We start from the raw sequence: 16,891 nt of genomic DNA on the forward strand, positions 1-16,891 counted from the left end.
TTCAGCTTTCACCTGGACGACATGACGGTGGCCGATCCACGACAGTCCACTCACCAGATATTAGAGAGGAGAAAAGAAGGAGCGATTGAGCCAGTTTACTTGTGAGCAGGGATGAGCACATGGCCAGAACTGACCTCAGCTGGACATCAGGGTCAGCGCCTGACTCTGTTCCAGAGATGTTTACCTCAAAGTCAGGACCTTGTTTTACGTCTTATCAGAAGGACAGTGCGGTTTGTTCAGTACAGTGACTGCGTTCTGGCATTGAGATCCACAGGAACCACCAGGACAGCGCCCCCTGTTGGCTACACCACCACCCAAGCTGTCCTTGGAGGTCTTCATTCCAAATTTTGCTTTCCTAGGACTCCAGCTGCATTTGGAGATCCCATTATCGGGATCGAAACGGAGGTCTCCCAGTGACAGGACCAATGCTTAGATCCCTGAGCCATTCCAGAGAGAGCCCCAAGCTTCAATGATCAATAAAATAAACTGCACATTCAGGGATTTAACCAGGATTAATTGCATTTTCAAAACTAACATAACACACAACAAACATCACATACCACACTGCTGGGGAGTACTTTTACGAACTTTATTGAGAAAACAAACAAACAAACAAACATAAACAAACAAAAGAAATCAACAGCTAGTTGAGCTATTAGTTGACCAGTCATCCTTCGGTAGCTTCGGATCATGTTTTCAGTGCAACAAGCGAACAGTGTTGAGGACGAGTGATAAACTAATAGCTCCTGGTTCTAGAAACAATGACTGCAAGGAAAGAAGTAACAAAACAAAAAGTCCTCAAACTCTGTTTGAGCGGGACACGCGTGTGTTTGCCTTAACACTGTGGCAGATGGCCATTTTTTTTTTTTCAGCAGACCATCGATTGTACAGTTATTTTTCCTCGGAACATGCATAAAATAGGTCTTATATTGGTCGTGACTGCTGATGCGAGGGATTGATTCAGCCCATCGAAACAGTCAGTTAGAAGCAAGAGTATTATATCGATCACAGACTTCATCATTGCTATTGGAAAAAGCTTATAAAAAACGTGAAGGCCAACCCAGCATCAGATCGCTCACAAAGGACCATCATTTTGTGGAGTTCTTTATATATTTATTATTATTATTATTTTCTTAATAGCACCTCCAGTATGTGGCATGAGTTAAAAGCGCTTGATATTCTATGTTTCATTTTTTTTTTTTTTTTGCTTTATTTGTTTGATCGTTTCTTAATAAAAAGTGGCTGGGGGGGGTGGGGGGGTCCTTTAGTTTTAGACATGCTTCCTAGCTCAGACCCGGGGGGTTGTAATTGATGGTGAACAGAAATGTGACATCGCTACCCCTTGAAGCTTGTGGACATTTTAAAAAGGGAAAGAAAACAACTGAGCAAAAATAATATTTATAACAATGATAATAAGAATTATTTGGTCAGAGACAGTGGGGAGGAGAAGTGCCAATTCATTGAAAGAGGAGACAAACCAAAGGGACACGTGGGGACTGAATTTTTATCCAGCTATAATGCAGGTTTGTAGGAGTGATATTTCTTCAGGTATCACATGGCGTACTTTTGAGTCCATTCCCGCGCTATTCTGTTGTACCTGGAACAGAACAGATAGAGAGATGGAAGGAGAGTGAGAAGGAGAAAGGGAAGGGGAGAGAGGGAGAGATTAACAGTGGTGCAGGGGCTTGCTAATGCAATTGCAACGGCGCTGTCACATGCTGGGCAAGCAAGCACCTCTCTGCCAACTGTGCTCAAGCCAACGTCAACACTGCAAAATCGTCAAGGTCAACAGCGACAGCTTCCTTGCTCGGCTTTACATAGCCTCTCGTCTCCGCTCATGTGCCGGCTGCCTCAGTGTTACAATGCCGTCCATATTTACACTGACAAACCATGAGAAATTAGGTGTGGGAGCCACTACTCTGCCCACAACATTACACATTCTCACTGTAATTCATAAAGAACGGTGCTACACTATATGGCTTCTCAGCACACATTTCTTTTCCCATGAAGGGTATTACTAGGTAGATTCGTATCATTAGGTGCTAACATTGGATGTTTAGTTCTGGATCACAAAAGTAAAAGTGTTACAAAGTCACACTTTGTAAAAGTGTTTCAGGATGGTAAAAGTGTTTCAGTGGTTCTGTGAATGCTCACTGGGAATTTAAGAAATTGGATTCATGTAGGCCATTGTTTCCATTTGTAAAAGTGTTTCGGGCTGGTAAATGTGTTTTGGTCGTTTGTAAACTGTTTCAGGCTGGTAAAAGTGTTTTGTCCATTTGTAAAAGTGTTTCAGGCTGGTAAAAGTGTTTTGTCCATTTGTAAAAGTGTTTCAGGCCGGTATAAGTATTTTGGCCGTGTGTTAAAGTGTTTTGTCCATATGTAAAAGTGTTTCAGGCCGGTAAAAGTATTTTGGCCGTTTGTAAAAGTGTTTTAGGCTGGTAAAAGTATTTTGGCCATTTGTAAAAAGTGTTTCGGGCTGGTAAAAGTATTTTGGCCGTTTGTAAAAGCGTTTTGGCCGTGTGTAAAAGTGTTTCAGGCTGATAAAAGCATTTTGGCCATTTGTAAAAGTGTTTCAGGCTGATAAAAGCATTTTGGCCATTTGTAAAAGTGTTTCGGGCTGGTAAAAGTATTTTGGCCGTGTGTAAAAGTGTTTTGTCCATATGTAAAAGTGTTTTGGCCGTGTGTAAAAGTGTTTTGGCCGTATGTAAAAGTGTTTCAGGCCGGTAAAAGTATTTTGGCCGTTTGTAAAAGTGTTTTAGGCTGGTAAAAGTATTTTGGCCGTTTGTAAAAGTGTTTCGGGCTGGTAAAAGTATTTTGGCCATTTGTAAAAGTGTTTTGGCCGTGTGTAAAAATGTTTCGGGCTGGTAAAAGTATTTTGGCCATTTGTAAAAGTATTTTGGGCTGGTAAAAGTATTTTGGCCATTTGTAAAAGTATTTTGGCCGTGTGTAAAAGTGTTTCAGGCTGGTAAAAGTATTTTGGCCGTTTGTAAAAGTGTTTTGGCTGTGTGTAAAAGTGTTTCAGGCTGGTAAAAGTATTTTGGCCGTTTGTAAAAGTGTTTCAGGCTGGTAAAAGTATTTTGGCCGTTTGTAAAAGTATTTTGGCCGTGTGTAAAAGTGTTTCAGGCTGGTAAAAGTATTTTGGCCGTTTGTAAAAGTGTTTTGGCTGTGTGTAAAAGTGTTTCAGGCTGGTAAAAGTATTTTGGCCATTTGTAAAAGTGTTTTGGCTGTGTGTAAAAGTGTTTCAGGCTGGTAAAAGTGTTTTGGCCATTTGTAAAAGTGTTTTGGCCGTGTGTAAAAACGTTTCAGGCTGGTAAAAGTATTTTGGCCGTTTGTAAAAGTGTTTTGGCTGTGTGTAAAAGTGTTTCAGGCTGGTAAAAGTATTTTGGCCGTTTGTAAAAGTGTTTTGGCCGTTTGTAAAAGTGTTTCAGGCTGGTAAAAGTGTTTTGGCCATTTGTAAAAGTGTTTTGGCTGTGTGTAAAAGTGTTTCAGGCTGGTAAAAGTATTTTGGCCATTTGTAAAAGTGTTTTGGCTGTGTGTAAAAGTGTTTTGGCTGTGTGTAAAAGTGTTTCAGGCTGGTAAAAGTATTTTGGCCGTTTGTAAAAGTGTTTTGGCCGTTTGTAAAAGTGTTTCAGGCTGGTAAAAGTGTTTTGGCCGTTTGTAAAAGTGTTTTGGCTGTGTGTAAAAGTGTTTCAGGCTGATAAAAGTGTTTTGGCCGTTTGTAAAAGTGTGTTGGCCGTGTGTAAAAATGTTTCAGGCTGGTAAAAGTATTTTGGCCGTTTGTAAAAGTGTTTTGGCCATTTGTAAAAGTGTTTCAGGCTGGTAAAAGTATTTTGGCCGTTTGTAAAAGTGTTTTGGCCATTTGTAAAAGTGTTTTGGCCGTGTGTAAAAATGTTTCGGGCTGGTAAAAGTATTTTGGCCATTTGTAAAAGTATTTTGGGCTGGTAAAAGTATTTTGGCCATTTGTAAAAGTATTTTGGCCGTTAGTAAAAGTGTTTCAGGCTGGTAAAAGTATTTTGGCCGTTTGTAAAAGTGTTTTGGCTGTGTGTAAAAGTGTTTCAGGCTGGTAAAAGTATTTTGGCCGTTTGTAAAAGTGTTTCAGGCTGGTAAAAGTATTTTGGCCGTTTGTAAAAGTATTTTGGCCGTGTGTAAAAGTGTTTCAGGCTGGTAAAAGTATTTTGGCCGTTTGTAAAAGTGTTTTGGCTGTGTGTAAAAGTGTTTCAGGCTGGTAAAAGTATTTTGGCCATTTGTAAAAGTGTTTTGGCTGTGTGTAAAAGTGTTTCAGGCTGGTAAAAGTGTTTTGGCCATTTGTAAAAGTGTTTTGGCCGTGTGTAAAAACGTTTCAGGCTGGTAAAAGTATTTTGGCCGTTTGTAAAAGTGTTTTGGCTGTGTGTAAAAGTGTTTCAGGCTGGTAAAAGTATTTTGGCCGTTTGTAAAAGTGTTTTGGCCGTTTGTAAAAGTGTTTCAGGCTGGTAAAAGTGTTTTGGCCATTTGTAAAAGTGTTTTGGCTGTGTGTAAAAGTGTTTCAGGCTGGTAAAAGTATTTTGGCCATTTGTAAAAGTGTTTTGGCTGTGTGTAAAAGTGTTTCAGGCTGGTAAAAGTATTTTGGCCGTTTGTAAAAGTGTTTTGGCCGTTTGTAAAAGTGTTTCAGGCTGGTAAAAGTGTTTTGGCCGTTTGTAAAAGTGTTTTGGCTGTGTGTAAAAGTGTTTCAGGCTGATAAAAGTGTTTTGGCCGTTTGTAAAAGTGTGTTGGCCGTGTGTAAAAATGTTTCAGGCTGGTAAAAGTATTTTGGCCGTTTGTAAAAGTGTTTTGGCCATTTGTAAAAGTGTTTCAGGCTGGTAAAAGTATTTTGGCCGTTTGTAAAAGTGTTTTGGCCGTGTGTAAAAATGTTTCGGGCTGGTAAAAGTATTTTGGCCATTTGTAAAAGTATTTTGGGCTGGTAAAAGTATTTTGGCCATTTGTAAAAGTATTTTGGCCGTGTGTAAAAGTGTTTCAGGCTGGTAAAAGTATTTTGGCCGTTTGTAAAAGTGTTTTGGCTGTGTGTAAAAGTGTTTCAGGCTGGTAAAAGTATTTTGGCCGTTTGTAAAAGTGTTTCAGGCTGGTAAAAGTATTTTGGCCGTTTGTAAAAGTATTTTGGCCGTGTGTAAAAGTGTTTCAGGCTGATAAAAGTGTTTTGGCCGTTTGTAAAAGTGTGTTGGCCGTGTGTAAAAATGTTTCAGGCTGGTAAAAGTATTTTGGCCGTTTGTAAAAGTGTTTTGGCCATTTGTAAAAGTGTTTCAGGCTGGTAAAAGTATTTTGGCCGTTTGTAAAAGTGTTTTTGCCCTGTGTAAAAGTGTTTCAGGCTGGTAGAAGTGTTTTGGCCGTTTGTAAAAGTGTTTCGGGCTGGTAAAAGTGTTTCAGGCTGGTAGAAGTGTTTTGGCCGTTTGTAAAAGTGTTTTTGCCCTGTGTAAAAGTGTTTCGGGCTGGTAAAAGTGTTTTGGCCATTTGTAAAAGTGTTTCAGGCTGGTAGAAGTGTTTTGGCTGTTTGTAAAAGTGTTTCGGGCTGGTAAAAGTGTTTTGGCCGTGTGTAAAAGTGTTTCAGGCTGGTAAAGGTATTTTGGCCATTTGTAAAAGTGTTTCGGGCTGATAAAAATGTTTCAGTGGTTCTGTGAATGCTCATTGGGAATTTAAGAATTTGGATTAATGTAGGCCATTGTTTCCTGTTAAACTCCATTTGGATATGCGTGGAACTCATGCAAATCAGCCGCTAAAATACTTCACTTCAAAAGGTTTTTGAATATCAGATGAATGAATCTGTCCTAAATTTAGCTTGCAGAGGTTAAGTGGCTATAAACACTCATGATCACTGCCCCAGACTAAGTTTGTATATCTGCAATAACTTACAACGTAAAAATTGAATGTGTTCAACAATTATCTTTGACACTGAACACACAAACATACACAACATCCATCACAGGCTAGGTACGTTGCTCAAGGGTACCACAGCCAAAGATTGAGGGAGGAGAACAGTACTGTCCGATCACTAATAACACCCCCGTTTCTCCAGTCCTAAGCCCTCTTCTCTAAACATTACTCCTGTGATTTAGTTCTAAAGTGTCCCAGAAACCAGCCTCTGACACCTTCCACCTTAACCCTAGAGGACAGTCTTGGGTTATACTTTTATGAGGAGACCACGGTCAGGATCACCTGTGAGACCCTTCAAAGGGTCTGTGTTTCCCCAGAACAAAATCAGTTACTGGAAAAGCCATCTAAAATGCAGAAGCGATATCTGCAGCCAGTCTACAAAAACCATATCAAAGCTTCACTACACTGTAGGAGTTGCTGCCAGTTCATATCTGCTGTTTGGAAGTGTATGACTTTAGGAGTGGGTGTTGAGAAGGGGTGGAGAAGCAGCATTTAGCTAATACGCCACTCTTCAATGGAACCAGCTGACTAAAAACTTTAGAAGAGCCCAGACTTTAGACACTTTTACGTCAAGACTGAAAACATTCCTGTTTGAACAGGCTTACGGCTCAGTTTAAAACACTCCTCAGCGTTTAGTCTGGAACTGTACTTTTGTTTTTTTCTTTTATTACATCAATTTAATTGAATAATTTTAATCATGTGGTTTATTTTATTGCACTATTTTAACTGTTTTAAATGCCTTTATGGCAATGTAGCTCTTAATTTAACTGCATTTTACTGTTTCTTCTGACTCTGTAAAGCATTTTTAATTGCCCTTGTTTATGAAAGGTGTTCTATAAATAAAAATGCCTTGCCTTTAGTATTCCTGGGAAATATGACCAAAAATCTTTTCACAAAATAGTCCAATATCAAATCAATAGATGAGTTTGCTTGTAGGTCCAAGTTTAAGCTTGGAAAACCAAACCAATACCTCATTGTAGAGGATGTGTGTCACAGTCTCTGCTTATTCACATTCCATTTTTATTTGCCAAAACTTCAATATGACAAAAATACACTGACATGCCAAAAGTCATGGGATAGCAGTAACGTAAGTTGATTATAAAATGCCATTACCTCAGGGGATTATGGTGGCTGAGAAGGGCACAACAAATTTACAAAAATAAAAACACACATCTGTGAAACACTTACCATCCCAAAAAGCTTTTACAAACGGCGAATCAGATGGAAAGGGTATGTACAATACACAGGAAGTGCTGCTGACATTTGTCAGTTAAACCATGTTTTGTCTGTAGCTTGTGTTTACAGTCCACTTACCTACGGTAACATTTACAGGTGATTTAGAACTAAAAGCATGCTACAAAATGGACAAACATGGTTTGAAATTACCCTCCAAACTCCATTCACATCTTCCTTTCGAAGCAGTTTGACTGACAAATGTCAGCAGCATTGAACCTACCCTTTCTGTCTGATTCGCTGTTTGTAAAAGTGTTTTGGGCTGGTATAAGTGTACTGCCTTTGGGAAAATGTTCCAGGCTGGTAACAGTGTTTTGGCCATTTGTAAAAGTGTTCTGTCCATTTTTAAAAGTGTTCCAGGCTGGTAAACCTGTTCTGGCTGTTTGTAAATGTGTTTCACAGCTTGTAAATGTGTTGTTATTTTTGCAAATTTGTATTGCCCTTCCCAGACACTGTAGGGGACGGCTTGGGAATGGCCACACATGTACAAGTTGTGAGGTATTATCTTGTGAGTGAAGCTGAACATTGATCAGCGTGCTCGTGGCAAGGCGATGTGAATTATCAAACATTGAATGAGACACGATAGTGGGAGCTGGAGGGAAGGAACATTCTATTTTTGAATCAGTGTTTACATTTAACTTTTAGAATTCATTGAAGGCACCACCATGCAGAGTGGACAGCGCAGTAGCTGGGCCACCGATGCTTAATGATCATGACCAGCAGCGTCTGGCACCTGGAGGTTATGGCTTCATACATGGACCCAAGGTTCAGTTAGCAACCTCATGAGCCCAGATGAGACACTGTGTCCAAGAGGTACTCTAGTGGGTCTTCTGCTCCTATATTCCAATCAATTTTACATACTGTTATCCCATGACTTCGGCATGTTAGTACATTTGGAGGCATTTTAATACAAGCTGCCAAGTATTCTACTCATTGATCTAGACATAGTGAATGGCTAGACTTCTTCCTCCTGACATTAGCAAATAAGAGAATGGCAAAACCTATTTTACTGAAACCACATCACATTAATGCTCATAGGCTATTATCTTTATACTTTTATTACGCAAACCTCATGTTGAGTCCTGGGTCTATCAGGGTTAACAATGTCTTTCTGCTCATTAATAAATAACTATAGTTTGTCAGTGTTTTGTATTGAATGAGGTGATTGTGACACCTTCAGCTCTGTTTGAATCAGTGAAGTTTGCTAATGCAGAAGGGGGCAAAAACCTGAGACTTCAGCTCTAGAGAGAACCATCTTAAGTCTGGTGCAGGCTCAGAAGTGATTGGCAGAAAGGTAACTGGCTGAAGCACAGTCATCCTAAAACTGCACTGAAATACAAATATCTCAGAATGACTCTGAAATGATCAAAATAGTGATCATTAACAAATAGTGATGCTGCGACGTTATCTTGGATTAATCTCACTGTTGTCAAGCTGAACCAAGTTACCCAGAAATACTCACTTTTCATTGTCTGTTTTATATATGCGAGCTATCTCTGGCACTAGCGGGTCGTCTGGGTTGGGGTCACATAACAGAGAGCAGATGGACAACAAGACTGCAAGAAATCACAGATCATAGTTATTTTAAAAAATGTAACCAGACAAATTTAAATGCCTATATAAATGTCTATTTACATATATAATATTTATATTAATATCTAACATCCATCTATGACATCCAGCAAACTCAGATTATTTTCAGGTTATTATTGTGTACAGTAGCTCAGGCATAAATAACAGGGTTCTGCTTTTCCCAACTTACCTTTAGAAATAGTTAATGCTGGTGACCACTGTGATCTTAGAATATCCAGACAGATGCTGCCATTACTGTTAATATTTGGGTGATAAATTCTTGTGGTGAATGCAACCTGCACAAGAGAAGATCATGGATTTAAACCCAAAGAACAAGCAGCATGTCCTAATTAAATGCAGCTTTGCTAAGACAAATTTGGACTGACAAGTGATAACACAGGATATTAAGGACACTAAAACCATGCTTTGTCAGGAAATTTTCCACATTTTACACCTGAGACCTATCAGAGGTATAAAAATAATGGTACAGAACTATTTCTGTGACGCTTTGGTAAATGCTTAACTGCCATTATAAGATGGAAATCAGTCTAGTGGAAAATCCAAATTGTTCTAAACTGGTAAAGCTTTCCCTAAATGCGGATGGATGCTGGCTACATACCTTAGGTGGTTTGAAAGGGTAGTCTGTAGGAAAATGTATGGTCAAGAAAAACACGCCCCCCTGATACGGACTGTCGTTCTGCAAACCACACAAACATCATCTGAAAGGTCAACACGCCAAAGCTGGACACGTCAAAATGGGTGAATTTATCGATATATGAAAATGAAGAACACTTCCGTCATCAGGAAAAATGTGTATTTGCATACTTACAGGTCCCATAATTGTAGCTTGCCAATGAAACACTGCAGAAAATAGAAACAGATGTTATTAGGTAAGAGAGTGCTTTCATAGTTGTCAAGATTCAAAAATACTAAGGGGAAAGGCTTCATTTGAAACCTAGCAAATGAGCAATGAACGAACACCTACGTGGGCAAACTATGGACAGGAAAATCATCCCCACTTTTATTCATATAGTGACTTTCCTTTGCTCAATAATTAATAATCAAAGAATCATCAAACCTGAAAATGGACGTAAAACTAACAACAACATTGTCACACTCAGAGCTTAGATCCAAAACCAACCTTTTTCTTATTCTATCTTTCTTATATTTTTACCAATTGGTTTGCTAAGGATAAGGCTGAGAGGGACAGCTCAAAATGCTTGGAGGAGAATACTAAATGGACAGATCAGCGATGCCAGATAAATGAGAAGGTAGACCTTCTCACACACCTAGTCAGGCCTGTTGTACTCTACTGGACTGCTGGCCTCGTTTCCCTGAGCAATCACCAGAAACTGAACCAGCAATCTCCTGAAGAGAGGGTCAACTGTGATGACAGACCACTGCACAACTCTTGAGTCAACTATTGGGCAGACTGCCTCACTTTAACTTTTAAATGACTCAGCTGTGTCACTGCTGAATGCTGACAGATCTGCTGGGCACATAAGATCCGATCACAAACCGTCCGCCTCAAGAGCAGGAAAACTTGATCCGATGACATCAGCACTAGGCCGGTCCTTATTTAGGTTTAAAAGTGATCTCACCACCTAAGGCTGGCAGCATCAGAGAGCAGGGTGAAGTTTAAAAAGAGAAGATTAAAATTAAAGAGAACTGCACTCACAGTCATCACCCACTGGTCCTGCAGAACACTGAGCTGGAGGGTCCCGACCCAGATCGGTCAGCTCCTGTACACACACACACACATAGTCAGAAAGGAGGGGGGTCATAACTACAGTTGTTGGCAAATTTGTAAATACCTGGATATACATTCCAAATGCATGAAATAAATAAATAAATAAATAATTAAAATGTTGGGGTTTTTATGTTTACATATTGCAATTTTATTAATTTTTATACATTTTTATCATTTTCCCACCTTCATCTATATGTATGAAGTTACATTTAACCCTAAACCTGATACTGAGGCGTAGCAAGAAGAACTTTCCACAATCAGCCAATTTCACTGGTTATGTAGGGGAATAATGGAAAAAAATCCTTACTTTAGCTTTGAAAAAATGACTCCTTTGAGCCTGCCAATGCCAAAAGCACACGATCAACCTTTTAGACACTTAGCCAAGAGACACACTTTGTGATTTCAATGAGATCACAGAAACAGCATCACTGTGGTCCCAGAGGCTTCGCCATTCAGAAAACACACAAACATCACGGAGCCCGAGGAGATGCCTTTGTTAACATTTTCAGGAACCATGCTTTTTGCTTTGGAACCATGCAACGAAATATTCATTCGTTCGTTCATTCATTCATAATTTGTAACTGCTTGATCATGATTGAGTCATGGTTGATCCTGAGTCTACCCAATCACACACTCAAACCGCCAATTCACAACGTTTTGAGAAACCAGAGCACCCGGTGGAGACCCACACAGACACAGGGAGAACACACCACACTCCTCAGAGACAGTCACCCGGAGGAAACCCACACAGACACAGGGAGAACACACCACACTCCTCAGAGACAGTCACCCGGAGGAAACCCACACAGACACAGGGAGAACACACCACACTCCTCAGAGACAGTCACCCGGTGGAGACCCACACAGACACAGGGAGAACACACCACACTCCTCAGAGACAGTCACCCGGTGGAGACCCACACAGACACAGGGAGAACACACCACACTCCTCAGAGACAGTCACCCGGAGGAAACCCACACAGACACAGGGAGAACACACCACACTCCTCAGAGACAGTCACCCGGTGGAGACCCACACAGACACAGGGAGAACACACCACACTCCTCATAAACAGTGAGGCTTGAAGCCAGGATCCTGAGCCCCTGCAGCCTTCAGGCAGCAACACACTACCCTTTGCACCACAGTACCACTGGGTTAAGGTACAAACATAATATAATTCACAACTTCACAGAACTGACACTGGTGTGACATTGACAGCTGCACAATTTAAGGTGGAATATATACACACTTCTGTAATTATATTATTATATTTTACCCTAAATGGATCCAAACCCAGTTATTTTACACATAACTTTGCTAGGAATTGTGTGCTGTTATGGATAACCAATCAGCCAAGAGGTCTCAATCAATGTTGAATATGAAATGATGTGTATATAATTCACAAGTACATAACCTACCACAATCATTTCTGAGAAACCAGGTTTAAAGCAAAGTGACATACTTCTCTATCTTTCTTTCGCTTCGTGTTTGCGCGTGACAGACAGAGAGATAGAGAAAAGAAAGTGGCAGGAAGAACATACTTGCTTGTGGTTGATACGACAAAGCAAATAAGGGTTTCTCTAGAAGTGATGTGCCAAGAACAAATCTTAGCAAGCTCTGGAGTGGCACTTTCGTGTGTAAGGGACCCTCGTTGGTTTCATTAGGTCAGACACGAGATGAAAGTCATCTGAAAGTATGCTGAGATCTAGTTTGGTAACCTTGGCCCAGATGCCAACCAAAAAGAAAACAAATGTCAGAAGTGCTTGGGCAGATTTTACACACTTGTCAACAATAACTGTTATAACACCCACCAAATGAAGCAGCACTCTGCACTAAAAAAAAAAAACTTGTTTTGCAAAGTGATAAGCCACAAGAGGCTCTGTGTGACTGTGCTTTTACCATGAACACAGCCTGGGGTTGCGTTTATACAAGAATGAAAATGTGCCGCATTAATACATAACAAAAAAAGAAGTGTGTAGTTTATACATTTTACAATGACTCCAAACTGCTTTTTGTAACCACCAACCTCAGGGGCTCTCTGTCAGATTACAAAAGTGTGCCACATTCGAATGAACTGAAATATGGGTTTACACAGTATCTACCTAGTGAATACAAGCTCTGTCAGGTTTGTACGATTATCGTTATGAATGCAAATTTCAAACAGATGTGACACCGAAATATATGGAAAATATAGTTCACAACACAAACTGACCATGTTATCATCCCCATATGCCTCGATAACACATGATATTTCCTCATGCGTCTCATCTAGCAAAAGTAGGAAAAAAAAACAATAGCTCACAGTATGCAACAAATACAGTACACATATAGGACAGCAGTAACAGCAGGAGCAGCTATTTTTATGCCTGCATATTTCAGATTGGGTATAGCAGAGAAAATGTCCCAGTGTGCACTGGAGAAAGCAAGAAGAATGCGACTGGATCTACAACCTGACAGATACGCTTGGGCAAACTACTCAAATCATCAGCATAAAAGAAAGACAGATAAACAAAAGTCATAAAGAGTCAGCATTTAACCGGACACAAGCCTGCGACTATCTCAACCAGCTAAACATATTTAATCAATTCCCGTTTAAAGGGAAACACTGTGTCAATGCCAAGTTCAACAATAGGCCGATTGTGTAACATCACTTAGTTCACACTACAGGGTAAACGTCTTGCAAAATCTGTTCCGGGGAACCATTACAAAAGATCTGAATTCAACAGTGAGCTGTAACCATTAAGACACATTGATAAGATTCGCAAACGCCCAACGACAACGTAAACGTCTTTGCTCACAGAAAACTGAATATTACTTCAGTGCTGCTCTTTTATGAGGTAGCAGGGACACGTTATTATCTGGTATGCACAACGACATCAAAATAGTTCTGTTTAAAAGCAATATTTGGTTAAATACTGTGCTACAAGGTCTGCACTTTATTAATTGTAACAGTTAAAAATTGTTACCTATATCTGCAATGCAAAGCCAGACAGACAGTCCCAATATCGTTTAACTTAGACAGTGAAAATACACCGATATTGGATATTAGCATTCTCCCAGGACTCCCATGTTGGTCATACAAAGTATCGATGATTAACCTAAGAAAATATTTCTTTCGTAAGTCAATAATGTCAAATCTGTGTATTTGTGATGTCACTAAATCAAAGCAGTGGTATACTCTTTATCCACTTTGTCAGCTTCACAACAGCAGGATGTTGAGCAAGATATACGCTTGCCCATTGGTCAATTTTGTCCATTAAAAAAATAGCAAAAACAGCAGGAAATTCAGAGCAACCACAAGCTTCATTACATCACTGTAACATCAAGTCCCTAGAATATCAAAGACACAACGAAGGAAAAGGAAGGGATCAACAAAGCTGACTAACTTTAGACTGAGGATCATTCTTAACACGATAACATGAATCTGGCCCCTCACTGAAGCATGCTCACGTTAGCTGCCGGTGTTACTCAACTACACGCAGAATAGCAATGGAAGCTACGTTACTGACACATTGGTTTAAATCGTATAATATTAATATATAAAAACATCTAACGTCTTCACAGGCTACAACACTGAACTCTAGTATACATGCGGGATGGCAACCCCACGTAAAACATCTCTCATTCTCAAGCTAAACCCCTTTTTATCCGAATTCTCCGTTCCACCTTAACCAGCGCCAGAATGCCCGTTAACAGCTGCGCCATTTAAGGTGGACCGAGGAATTCGATGAAGATGCTGTGGAATTAGAAACCAGCACGTTAGAAATTCATTTAATAAGGTCACTTTACAGGGTTAACGGTTACTTTAAATATTTCTGGGATTTCTACATCATTAAGCAACATTACAATACGGTGCAATGCTAATTTGTACGTATTAAGAGTAACGAACACTGTTTACACATTCACGCTTAATATTACATCAGTTTTATTAGCTTTTGAAAAACCATGTAACGTTACGAACTGTCGATGAATTAATTAAATAAATGAATAAATAAATGGACAAATAAATCAAAATAAAGGACATGGCCTAGTGGTTCCAGTAAATATAGCTTGCTAGCTTCTGCTAATGTTATTTCTGAAGCTAAAGCCAGCATTCCCCTTAGATATGTAGCTAGCTATGAGGTTCACCCTGTTAATAAGCAAAGAAACACCGAGAATATAAACAGAACATACATTAAGACTCAGTTTTTGGAGTTGAAAGTAACGTAAACGTTACCTTGTGAATTCGTTTCAACGCCATTCCGGGTCCGTCTGGTTACCGGTGATTCTGGGAGGTTCTGGCCGGGGGAGCTGCGATACACTGCCGGCTTGCTTTGGCCTCACTCTCTCAGGCAGATGGTTACAGATAAACTAAGATTAAACTAAAGGGCCAGACACTTATTCAGTTGAGTTTATCAGGCTAACGATAAAGTAAATACCACTGACGGTTTGGTAATAAAGGGATAAAGGACGCTCTTCATTAGTCGCCTTAATGTGGCGCTGTTCGGGTTCAAACTGAAGCCTCTCTCTCTCTCTCTCTCTCTCTCTCTCATCCACAAAATGTCTCCTCTTGGCGGAGCTACAAACAGGGAATGGTGTGGTATGGTATTGAGTGTGGTGAGATTACCCTCACGTGCATCTGTTTTTTTCTACAGTTCCATCAACACCGTAGTCAACTGAATGTTGTTTTTTATTATTATTATTATTATGGTCCTAACACGTAGTGTAGGACCATATTGTAATTGTTAGGATTTTTCTTATTATTATTATTCTTTTTCTCGGCTAAAACGCAACGTGGAGCATAAACCGTAAGGCCTAGAAACACCACACTTGGCAGACTAATAGGGAACCCGTTAAATGACTCAGCCAATAAAAATTACACTCCCTGGCCTCATGGTGGCGCTATAGTAAACCCAAACGCGTTTAGGGCCATATCTCATAAACCGTGGGGTGTAGAAACAAAATTCTTTTTTTCTCTGATTCCTTGATCCTTGATATATCAAAAACGGGTTAATCAAATTTTTGCTCCGCCCACTAGAAATAAGTGATAAAATTCATAATTTGCAAAATCTACTTTTGCGAACTAGTCCGGGGATTTTAGTCCATTTCCCTTAAGCATGGTGCCAAAATGTTCACAGGAGGTTGCAGGTCAATAATTATCCAAAAAATGTTAGAATTTCGATTCAAGATGGCCGCCATAAGCAAATGAACCTCTTCGGCTTTTCGTATGTTTTACTTAAAAATTCATAACAATTTCATACTTTACTCAAATGTGTTAAAATTTCATATTCCACTTCCTGTTATAATTTTGAGGTAGCATGTCAAAGGAGGAGCCAATACACCTTTAGGGGGCGCTGTAAATGCTACAAGTTTATATCTCAGCATCCGCAAGGCTGTTTGAACCGTTCTTTGGCATGCTGCTTCTATGGGCAAAGCTATAAGTGGAAAATTAAGGACAACGCGATTCGGGCAAAATTGTGATCGTCATCGGCCAATTAGATTTCAGCAGCTGTTTGACTACCTTAACAAGGTCCAATCATCATGAGACTTGACTGGTATGTTCCTGGGGGCACTTCCTAAGTGCATACAAAATTACGTAACGATAGCCACTAGGTGGCGCTATACCAAGAAAATTTGATATATCTAAGCAAAAATTAAGCGTATCGACACACAGTTTGCAGTTTTGTATACTCTGCAGAGGGCCTAACAACTTTGTAATTGCAAGTGTTGTGAAAAAATGCATCGTTTTTTCTCAATAACCAGTTGTTCAAAATTGAACTTTTTCGAACTAGTCCGTGGAATTTGGCTCTATTCCAAAACAATTGACTTTGTTGGAATCTGCAGAGTCTGTAGGTAAATAATTATCCAAAAAAGTACAACATTTGGACACACTGTTGAAACAATAAGTCAATTAGTCGAAGCGAGCTGAGTTTTTACATTCTTTCAGCTGTAACTCAAACAAATGAAGCCCAATCAAGACCACAATTTACATAAATATGTAGAGTCTTACCTTGAAGGAGCCTGTAAAATATGACACAAATCCATCAAAAGGGAGAGCTACAATTAGACAATTACATGTTATGTGCAGTTTCTGTGTTCATGCTGGATTTCTGTAATTGGGAGGGGCCTGTAAGCCACATAGTGATGAAAGTTCCACATTTTATTATCAATAATTAAAGTTCAGGTCCTTAGGATTCCTCTGATACCATATATGTCAATGTGAGTGAAATATTCACAGAGCAATAGCTGTTTAAATAATCTGTTTGTGCATTTGTAACAGCTCAGCTCCTCTATGGGACAGTAGTAAATTGTTTCACCAGCAGGTGGCACTCTAAGACCATATATTGCTTTGTTCATCTACATTCAAGAACTTATTTCTCTGTACAGGTCAAAGGTCATAACATATGAACAAAAATATTTATCATAATATTAAAAACAGTGCTCACCAGTCATAT

The 16,891-nt window shown here is 39.6% G+C and overlaps 1 protein-coding gene across 1 annotated transcript; it reads right to left on the minus strand.

Moving 5' to 3' along the window:
- Positions 1-575: 575 nt before the first annotated feature.
- ube2d2l (ubiquitin-conjugating enzyme E2D 2 (UBC4/5 homolog, yeast), like) lies at positions 576-15,041 on the minus strand. The gene is made up of 7 exons (XM_066642490.1): positions 14,674-15,041; positions 10,385-10,448; positions 9,536-9,567; positions 9,326-9,403; positions 8,897-9,002; positions 8,597-8,690; positions 576-1,597 (listed from the first exon to the last, which is right to left on the minus strand). Exons 1-7 carry the CDS (start codon positions 14,695-14,697, stop codon positions 1,552-1,554), a joined length of 444 nt encoding a protein of 147 aa, XP_066498587.1. The 5' UTR covers positions 14,698-15,041; the 3' UTR covers positions 576-1,551.
- Positions 15,042-16,891: the final 1,850 nt, after the last annotated feature.

Source organism: Hoplias malabaricus, chromosome 13 (genome assembly GCF_029633855.1).
Source record: "Hoplias malabaricus isolate fHopMal1 chromosome 13, fHopMal1.hap1, whole genome shotgun sequence".
Taxonomy (NCBI): domain Eukaryota; kingdom Metazoa; phylum Chordata; class Actinopteri; order Characiformes; family Erythrinidae; genus Hoplias; species Hoplias malabaricus.